This window comes from Muntiacus reevesi, chromosome 2, assembly GCF_963930625.1.
Source record: "Muntiacus reevesi chromosome 2, mMunRee1.1, whole genome shotgun sequence".
Classification (NCBI taxonomy): Eukaryota; Metazoa; Chordata; class Mammalia; order Artiodactyla; family Cervidae; genus Muntiacus; species Muntiacus reevesi.
Window position 1 is genome coordinate 60,467,034 of NC_089250.1, and position 10,376 is coordinate 60,477,409.

At 48.0% G+C, this 10,376-nt stretch overlaps 1 protein-coding gene across 3 annotated transcripts in view; it reads left to right on the forward strand.

The window, feature by feature from the left end:
* Positions 1-7,881, forward strand: part of DNMT3B (DNA methyltransferase 3 beta) — a 34,267-nt gene extending 26,386 nt beyond the window's left edge. Inside the window, exons 17-22 of one of the 3 annotated variants that reach the window (XM_065919751.1) lie at positions 147-237; positions 551-699; positions 1,722-1,807; positions 4,202-4,271; positions 4,963-5,081; positions 6,368-7,881. In XM_065919751.1, the coding sequence (XP_065775823.1) occupies positions 147-237; positions 551-699; positions 1,722-1,807; positions 4,202-4,271; positions 4,963-5,081; positions 6,368-6,509 (657 nt within the window). In that variant the 3' untranslated portion in view covers positions 6,510-7,881. Of the gene's footprint in view, positions 1-146; positions 238-550; positions 700-1,721; positions 1,808-4,201; positions 5,082-6,367 lie in introns of those variants that run through there. The other 2 variants (XM_065919748.1, XM_065919749.1) reach the window with 2 other exon arrangements.
* Positions 7,882-10,376: the final 2,495 nt, after the last annotated feature.

Sequence of the window (10,376 nt, forward strand, 5' to 3'; positions counted from 1 at the left end):
GGATTTCTTGGGTCAAAAGTGGAAGTTAGGAAATTTAAATGACCAAGCAAGACTTGGAAGTGGGTTTTCTTGTAGCTAGTTACCTGGAATGCAGGCTGTTCATCACTCCATCCCCAGCCCCAGCCCTGACTGTTTTTCTTCTGCAGATTGAAGAATGGGGCCCATTTGACTTGGTGATTGGTGGAAGCCCGTGCAATGATCTCTCCAATGTGAACCCTGCCAGGAAAGGCCTGTATGGTGAGCATCCCTTCTCACATAGACCCCAAGAGACCCTATGTCCCCTGACTGCTGGATAGGAAGAGTGCCCTGAGGAGGAACTGTTATCTTCTGGCCAGCTGTACTTGTTGGCTTTGTTCATGCCTCATTGTGACTCCTCAATTCCCAGAGATAAGAATGAGTCTCACGCTGCTGTTGCCTGTCTAGAGGGTGGCAGGGAGAGTGGACAGTGAGTTATCAGCATAGCTAGTCCTTGGGAATACATTGTTCTTACTATGGAACACTGGGCTGAAGGGTTGAATCTGGCTTTGCACTTGTCTTTTCGTGGACTCAGAGGGCACAGGCCGGCTCTTCTTTGAGTTCTACCACCTGCTGAATTACACTCGCCCCAAGGAGGGTGAAGACCGGCCTTTCTTCTGGATGTTTGAGAACGTGGTGGCCATGAAGGTTGGCGACAAGCGGGACATCTCTCGGTTTTTAGAGGTGAGGATGTCTGGAGTCTTGATTCTCAGGATAACACAAATGGGAAGACCCTGCTGGCACTGGGGTGAGGGTTATTTCCAGGGTTGGAATTGATGGTTCCCCATGGAGGGCGTGGCTAGTTCTGAGAGAATGTGGGAAATGTTTGATCTCTCGCCTCACTCCAAACCCACTGAAGTCAAGATGATGAAACTAGCATACTTTTGGAGGCACCATGAGAGCAGACCAGACATTTTTACCAGAAATTTTTTCTCCTGTATGCTCAGAAATTCTGCTTCAGGGATCATAAGCAAGATAATTACCTACTGCTTAGTATGCATCAAGCATTGTAGTAAATGCTATATATGTATATATATGTATGTGTGTATATAAGGGCTTCCCAGGTTGTGCTAGTGGTAAAGAATCTGCCTGCCAATGCAGGAGGTTTTGATCCCTCGGTCAGGGAGATCTTGAAGAAATGGCAACCCACTCCAGTATTCTTGCCTGGAAAATTCCATGTACAGAGGAGCCTGGCAGGCTACAGTCCATGGGGCCACAAAGATTCAGACAAGACTGAGCACACACACACACACACACACACACATATACACTTACTTCCCCCCCGACTTTAAAGCCTCTGCTCTGCTAGGGAGGTTCTGGAACTGGTTGGTCCATTCCTCACGCCTTGTGAGCATTGACCAATCAGTGACAGAAGGCAGATTTTGCCAGCACTGCATTTCCATAACCAGGACCGCATCCATTTTCCTGGATTTCAGTTTTGAGCTGCCTTCACCACCCATACCCAGAGCTTCTGTAATGATCTGACATGCCGAGGAAATACCGCCTCTTAGAGTAGCCAGTCTGATCTGGTCTCTTTCCGCACCATTAGCAGAGAGACACAGGCTTGGTCCTTCAGACTTTGAGGGGTGGTCAGTCCCTTGCCTGGCAGGAGTCCTACCTCCCCCACAGAAAGGGACAGCCATGTCTCCAGTGCTGCCTGCATTCTGCTCTGGGCTCCCAGCAGCTGCCCTGCTCTCTCCCCACAGTGTAACCCAGTGATGATTGATGCCATCAAAGTGTCTGCTGCTCACAGAGCCCGATACTTCTGGGGCAACCTGCCCGGGATGAACAGGTAACAAGGGGCTCCCAGTGGGACCAGTAACAGCCAAGTTAAATATAATGGTATGAGCCATAACCACCAACTCTTAGGAGAGAGACACATTGGAACCTTGTATAAAGAGCTGCTCTGCTAAGAAAGGCCTCACCCTCTGCTTCAGACCAACCCTTAGTGTTACTGTTGAAGCCTGTTAGGCTGTATAGCAACTGCCTGAGACTCAGGCCAGGATTCCACAATATACTTTTCTCCTGCTCTGCCCACGAGCCTGGTGTTTAAACCTGGTAACTATGTGCTGGAGCAGGCTTTGTTGCAGCCAGGGACATTGATGCTTCTCCACTTCCCTGTTGTGGTCCATTGGGAAATGAACTTTCCCAGTCTCCTTACCTCCAGGATGAAGTGATAATCCCTGGACCAGGCCTGAGGTAACCAATCAGGTGGCAGAGCTGAGCTGAGATAACCATCAGTAGCCCAAAGTCTGTCTTCTTTGGATTTTCTTAACTGAGTTCTTTACCCAACTTTTCATTAGTCCTGTCATGTTGAAAGCCAAAAAGCAAGTGGCATGACTGACGATTAATTATCTCTTTCATGTAGCTTCAGGGAGAACAATCTGCTAATTAAGATACCAAGTGTGATGATGATAGGACTTGCAAATGAATTAGCTTCACAAAAAAAGATTCTTTAAAAGGAAGTGTTGGAAGCATAACTTAGGCATGTACGCAAAGTGTGGACAGAGGTGAGAAGGTACTGGAATAGCTTGGAATTTCTATTGGGTATATTACATTTTCATTTGGCTAATCTGCCTGTCAGATGGAGCAGTGTCCAGGTCTGGAACTGCTTCTTCATTCCACTCCTTCGCTCTCACTCTGCCAGACGCTGTAGTCCCTGCTGCCAGTGACAGTGCCAGTCTTGGCTCTAACAGGGCTGACCCTGCCAGTGAGGTAGGCACAGGGAAGACAGATGAATTCAGGGTCAGGGCTGGAGGAGGCACTGGAAAAGTTGATGGGGAGGCTTCTTATCCCAGCAGGACTGGAAGAGGAGGAGCCAGAGGCATGAAGTTCAGAGTGAAAAGGTCAGGGATCGCAGTCCAAAAATCAGTGTTCTAGGACTCAGGGAGAGGAGGGTGAAATGGGCCAAATTACATGAGGCAACATGTTAAATGTACTCTGGCTCAGGGAGTTCAGGTGAGTTTTTTGGTGCATGAGATGTGTTTCTTGTTCTCTGGGATTTCTGGTGGAAGAATAGACTATTATGAGAACAGACGTGGGGAGGCAGCTCAGACGTGTTTCAGAGGAGGACAGCTCTGTGCTTGTGTCGGTACCAAGAAGTACCATCCACATGCACTAAAATCGGTGAGCGTGGCGTCCTGTGCAAAGAGGGGTCAGATTCTAGATACTGGGATTTGCAGAACTTTGAGTTGGGATGAACAGTGAGCTGCTACAGTTGGGATCTATAGGATCAGTGACAACATCAACCATAGGTCACAGAACAAATCTAGCCCTTAGACTAAACACCTTGGTTTTTAAGATTTCAGTCCTAGAATCAACAGAATGTAGGGCAGGGCTGTGAACCCTTAGCTCCCTTAGTCCATGGAAGAGTTGGGAATGGAGAGAGGGGTGAGGTCAGTGCGGTATTTTGTGTTCAGTGGCTCCTCTTGTGGACACCATGTCCAACCTGACATCTGATTTGTTTTTGGCCTCTTGAGTTCCTTACCCAGGGATGCTGTGGTGGTCATCAACCTGTGCATTCAGACCTCTTCCTAGTTTTCTGCTTTGGACCTGCTTAACCACTTCAGTATCTAAAGTTCTATCCATTCTCCTTGTCAAGCATCTGTTTGCCTCTCTCTGCATTTGCAGGTTTCAATGGTGAAAGTTACAAGGGGAATTGTAGCCCTTAAGTGAACTACTTAACTACTGTCCTTAGCTGGGCCCCACTGTTAAAGCCTCCTGAGGCTGTGTTCCAGCAGTAAGCCGCCAAATCATGGGTTTGATGTGCTACTTGTAGTGAGTAGACCCACAAAGACTTCATCCAGGCTCCTGAGGCTCAGAGATGGCAGAGTTTGCTCAGGGTCACTCATTCAGTCAGTGAGCAGTGGGGCTGAGACTGAGGTGTCTCCTGACCCTCATATGCTTCACCATTCCTGCTCTCATTGAAGGAGCTTTGACTACTGTTACCATTGGGTAGGGGGGACATTCACTGCTGCACCTAGGGCTCCCTGCCCCAAGCAGCTAGCCTGTCCCTGAGTTGACAGTCAGGCTTGTGCTCACGCCTGGGCCATTTTTATCATCTATCTGTAGCAAGTTTACGGCCAGAGCACATTTTGCAGCTTGGGCTCTCACTCCCACCCTGGGAGGCACCGAGCCAAGGCCCTTTTCCAGGCGGTAGAAAGTAACGGGTTTTGGATGTTCCCAGGCCTGTGATAGCATCCAAGAATGATAAACTCGAGCTGCAGGACTGCCTGGAGTTCAATAGGACAGCAAAGGTAAGCAGTGCTCTGTGCCTGGCCCACCACTCGGTGACCTTTCAATGGGACTTGACCTTGGTGTCCTCCCCCCACACGACTCCCTGGTGCTGGGCTTCCTTCCCCACACAGTTGTTCTATCCCATCTTCAATACAGAGTAGGAGAGGTTCTTGATAAACAAAAAGGAGAGAAGGCAACTAGGCTTTCCTATTGTGAATGCACACTCCATGGAGACTCCCAAGTGAGAAATGAGTACACTTTTGCAAAGAAAAAAAAATCTGCTATTAAGTCATAAATAATTCTATTAATATCTCCAGAAACTTAATTTTCAAAGCTTCCATTAAGCTAAGTTCCATTCATTCAAACCCTGCTTGACCATCCTCTATAATCTGCGGGAACTTTTCCTTTTGCTTAATCTTGCTTGATCAGTAACTGTTTCCTTGACGCCCATCTGATCTCATTTATGGTCACTTTTTGTTTATCTCTTTGTTCTCTCTGAGGCTGGTCCTTCCTGCTCATTAACTTCTTGGCTTTTGTGGGAAGCACAGTGTGTCCTTCCATCTCTCCTTTTCTCATTCCCTATCTGAGCCTGGCCCTGCCACCCTCTCTCCCCCACCTGCCCTCCCTCCTCCACCTTCCCTAGGTGCTTCTGAGCCTTGACCCAGAACCGTTCATTCTGTGCTCACTCCATGATGTCATTTTGTTCTCCAGTTAAAGAAAGTACAGACAATAACCACCAAGTCGAACTCGATCAGACAGGGGAAAAACCAACTTTTCCCTGTTGTCATGAATGGCAAAGAAGATGTTTTGTGGTGCACTGAGCTAGAAAGGTGAGCAAGGATGTTCATGGAAAGGGAAATCAAGCAGACAGAGAGAAAAGGGGTAGAAACCATGGTTAAAGCCAGCAGCGTGTTCCACGTAGTCTTGCTGACCTTCTACATTAGCAGGGCTGGGAGTAACCTTTCCAGTTGGTGCTTATTTCCTAGCAGAAATGGCAAAGGGCTGTGGTGGTGAGGAATCTGAAACCTGAGGCCATGAGACAGCACATCTGTCTCATCTGGCTGTGTTTCCCTGGCATTTGCCTGCCCTAACATGCTGGGATGCTAGGATGTATGAGGATCCAGCTAAAGGAAATTCTACCAGCAAGCCGTTGCTTCTTTCTCAGGATTCCTCCTGAGTTGCTTGTTCCCTTATCCATTTATTTGGCTAAGTCGGAACTTTATCCATTTTGAAGAACCAACTCTTTGATTTAATTTCTCCTGTTCTGCATTTAACTTTTTTTTTTCCTCGTTTTATTTTGTTATTGTGATGAGACTGTAGTAAGGGTTGTGAACACTACATTTTTGGCAGTGTCTTAGGGTTATTTTGATAGAGTATTTTCACTCCAGATAGTTTAGTTCTATAACTGGATGTATTTCTTGGTTTAATTTGTAGTATATGACTGTAAACCTGGGAAAGAGTGAGGTCCAGTGTATCTGTAGCCTCTTTCCAGACCTGTACCTCTTCTGTGGTAGAATTCCACTCAGGAGGCTGTTGGTATATTTCGTTGCCATCTGCCATTTAAGTCCAGCTTGGGCCTTGATCCAGCAATTTGCTTTGAAGAGGGAAAGAAAATGCAGAATGCTTCAGTTTACTCATGGTTAATTACCTGAGCATCTGATGATTGGAAATAAGCTCTGTTTTGTGAGTGTCCCTATTCCTTAGTAAGGCAGTGGCTTAACTTTCTCACCTTTTGTGATGTGAAGATAGGTACTTGTCTGCTGGCTGGCTGGCCATCTTGGCATTCATTCAGTCATTCATACAAGAAAAATCCAGTGAGCATCAGCTATGTGGCAACACTACAGTGCAAGTGTGGGGGTGTGCACAAAAAAAGGGGGGTCCTCAAAAGAGGGACCACGCCCTCCTGACGGGCATCTGTGAGCAGAAGACCTGGTGGACTTGACCTTGGGGGTCAAAAGGGGGCTCACGGGAAGGCCTGGCGGAAGGGACGGGTCAAAGGGCAGGAAGAGCAGAGAGCTACATGGGCTGCCACAGCCAGGAGTCTCCCAGAGGCGCTAAGCACGCTGGTGGGGGCGCATCTGACTCCCCGTCTTTTCACTCTGTACCCCGCCCCTAGGATCTTCGGCTTCCCTGTACACTACACAGACGTCTCCAACATGGGCCGCTTGGCCCGTCAGAAGCTGCTTGGGAGGTCCTGGAGCGTGCCTGTCATCCGACACCTCTTCGCCCCCCTGAAGGACTACTTTGCCTGTGAATAGTCCCCCAGGCACCAGGGCCTGTGGGCAGAGCCACAACCCAGGAGGTGCAGCCTGGCTCTGCCCTTGCCAGCTCAGCTGTGCTTGCGGGGTCGTGCCGAGTACCTCGTTGGGAGCAGAGCTGCCTGTCCCCTTCCTGGCCGGGGGACCCCGAGGTGCCACCTCCTTCTGCACAATACAGACCTGGCCGCTCGGAGCGGCCAGACATGGTGCTCGTTTTATCTTCTCCTAAAACTTTAAAACTTGAAATAGGTAGTAAGATGGCTTTTTTTTTTTTTTTTTTTCTCCTTTCTGGGTTTACCGCTCAGAGAAACGATAGCTAAGATACCAAAACCACAGTGCCGACAGCTCTCCAAGACTCAGGTTGACGCTGAAAAATCACCCAAGACAGTTACTGCAAGACTTTAATTTTTTAAAATGTCTGCAGCTCCTTGTTTCCAGGAGTGCAGCGGTAGACAGGTAGCTAAGGGACCTTTGAAGGGCCCAGTATGTTTTTTTTTCTAGGGCTAGCATAAGAGGACATGATGTCCATGTCTGTCTTGAGTTTTCCCTGGCTCGTCGTCCATCCCTCTTCCCCCGCCCCCACCTCAGTGTAAAGGGCTGGGATCTCTGGCCCATTTAGAGTATTTTCCACAAGGATGATGATTTCAGCAGGGATGACATCATCATCACATTCAGGGCTATGTTTTTCCCATAAATCCGAGGGCAGGGCTACCCTTAGCTAAATCCCTCCCAGTGACTGCAATAGAACCCTCTGGAAACTCAGGAAGGGGTAGGCTGGGTTATAAGCTGCCATATATTGGTATAGACAGGTATGGCTTCTCACTGTCTTCCCCCTTTATACCCATGTGAGAGGAGGAGGAAGCTTACATAAGGCCCTCCCCCCAACCCACCCCGCACCCCTCCAGGCTATTCTGCAGGCACAGGTCCCCAGTATGACACCCCAACTTCTCAGCCAGGGGCAGAAGCACAGTCCTCGCACTTTCCCCTTCTCTAAGAGACTGCAGGGGGAAAACTGCAATAAAAGCTCAACCCTCCCTCCCTCCTGAGATTTTAAAGTCCTTTTTTATTCCAAGGTGAATCGATAAATCTTTTTTTTTTTTAGGGGGAATGGGAGGTCAGACAAGCTGCATTTCAGAAATGCTGTCGTAATGGTTTTTAACACCTTTTACTCTTACTGGTGCTATTTTGTAGAATAAGGAACAATGTTGACAGGTTTTGTGGGAGGTTTTTTTATTCACTTTTTAAAGAAAAATCTCAGACTTCTATTTTTGTTTAAACATTTTCATAATTTTTTTTGTAACTGGAGCCACGTAACAAGTATGGGGAAAAATTGTGCCTTGTTTCAACAGTTTTGCTAATTTTTAGGCTGAAAGATGACAGATGCCTAGAGTTTACCTTATGTTGAATTAAAATCAGTATTTCTCTAACAATCTGGTGTCCCTTTGTTCTTTTGCAGATCAAATGGGTGGGGCATGTGAGGGAAAGTGGAAAGGTGGATGGTTGAAATTACCCACCTTCAAGTCCAGTGCAGAAGTTTCATGTGCATGTGAGCTGAGTTGTGCACGCATGCTAAGTCGCTTCATTTGTGTCCGACTCATTTGCCACCCTATGGACTATAGCCCACCCAGCTTCTCTGTCATGGGATTCTCCAGGCAAAAATACTGGAGTGGTTGCCATTTCCTTCTCCAGGGGATCTTCCCAACCCAGGGGAGTGTCTCTGCATTGAAGGTGGATTCTGAGCCACCTGGGAAGCCCTTTTAAGTACACAGGTGCCCCCCAAGTCTAGTACAATGGTCCCCAAACTCCAACATATTGGCATCCCCTGTAAGGCTTGTTCAGTGGAGAACAAGACCTACCCCCAGAGTTTCTGATGCATTAACTCTGAAGTGGAGCCTGAGAATTCCTCTGTGCCCATCCAAGGACCAATCTGGGATAGTGAATGGATATCTAAACCTTGTTTCTCCAAATGAATACTAAGTTCATTGAAAGCCTTGATATCTGGAACAGTCATGTCCAGGCTACTTCTCACAGCTATTGGGTAGCTGGTTGAGATGAGCCAAATCCCAGGGCTGACCGTCCAGTTCCTTGTCCCTTTGTAGGCTTCTCCCGCAGTTTGTTCCACTGCTCCTAAGTTGTCATGTCATAACTGAGCCATGGTCAGTGAGGGGAGTTCGCTCCAGTGAGGAGACTCCTGGGGAATGACCCAGGATCAATTTTTAACATAGCTCCCTGTGGCCCCCAGCTCTTTGGGTGGACTGTGTTTCTTGCCATTGTAAGCTTAATGTTGCAACTCCCTTCAGTAATTCACCTGGGTCCACCCAGCCAGGTTTTCCAAAGCCCAGAGTCTATCATGTCATAATTCTGTGTTACTACCTCTAGCCTTTGGTCAGTGAAACGGTCCTGATGAAGATTCCAGTAGCTTTCCAGAGGTTAATATTGGTCATCTGGTTCCTTTAGAGGAAAGAGGGATGCCCTTGTGCATCAGTTGAATTTCTCAGTTGGCATGACTCTGAGCCTCAGTATCTTCACATAAGCTTGGCTGTAATCACTGCCACCTCCATGATTAAGTTTGTTGTTCAGTAGCTAAGTTGTGTCCGACTCTTTTGCAACCCTCTTATTGTCGCCCACCTGGCTTCTCTGTCCATGTGATTTTCCAGACAAGAATACAGCAGTGGGCTTCCATTTCCTTTTCCAGGGATCAACCCAGGGAGTGAACCTGCGTCTCCTGCATTGGCAGGCAGGCAGTTCCTTTACTACTGAGCCACCTGGGAAGCCCACTATTGGAGTGATGAGCCTTAATAACTCAAAGGCAAGTTCAGAAATAATCTGGCCCAGAGTTAGAGTGGAGCATGAGAAACTGTTTTTAGTCACCACTAGGCTAGAACATGGAGAAGGAAATGGCAACCCACTCCAGTGTTCTTGCCCGAAGAATCCCAGGGACGGGGGAACCTGGTGGGCTGCCGTCTATGCGGCTGCAGTTGCACAGAGTTGGACACAACTGAAGCGACTTAGCCTAGGCTAGAACAGCCCGGGTGCAAGTCACCATGGTGAGACATTGGCAATTAGCAAGCCAATCCTGCTGGTGCTCTGCTCGGGTGTTCAGGCCCCAGGGGCCTTGGTTGCCTTATTAAGCCATCTTGTATACAGTGCTGCACCAAGTGCCAGGACAGGATGAAGCGAAATAAACAGCCTCGGCCTCGAAACCCCAAGAGAGGAGATGGACTAGCCCTTCAGGTGAGGGGTGTTGTGGCCTGCTTGTGAGCAGCCTTAAGGGGAGACCTTGGAGGGTCTGTGGGGGGCAGTTCTCTGTTTTCTCAAGATGCGGGCCAGGTTTGGATCTCAGTGCTCCTAGGATTGAGGCCAAGTGGAGGATGTGATGGACATTCTGATCTTGGGGAAGCAGCTGGGGTTGGTACTACAAGTAGACCTTTTCTGAAAATATCTTCTGGTTGCCTGGGGCTGTATCTGGGGACTCACATGTTGTATCACTTTGGGCAGGTGACCCTTGGAACTTTCCATCTCTAAAAGGATCATAAATCCTACCTGCTTCTTAGGGCTGCTGTGAATGTTCAAGGCTGTAACCTGGGTAAGTTGTTTTGCCTGGTGCCTGGCACACAGTAAGCCCTCACATGTAATGAATGGAATTGTGATAACAAAATCCTTATAGTGATGGTAGCATCCAATATTAATGTATTAATAAAATCTTAAAAAAAGGACAGGTAATTTTCATCTAGGTGTTGCAAAAGAGCTGAGCAACAGCAGTATTTGGTGCTGAAATTGTGTCCATCAGCCCACCCTCAACATGTTGGGGTCCCCTTGCTCCTTGTTAGGGAGAGAGTATGGGTGGCTTTGGAGTCTGGTACCCCA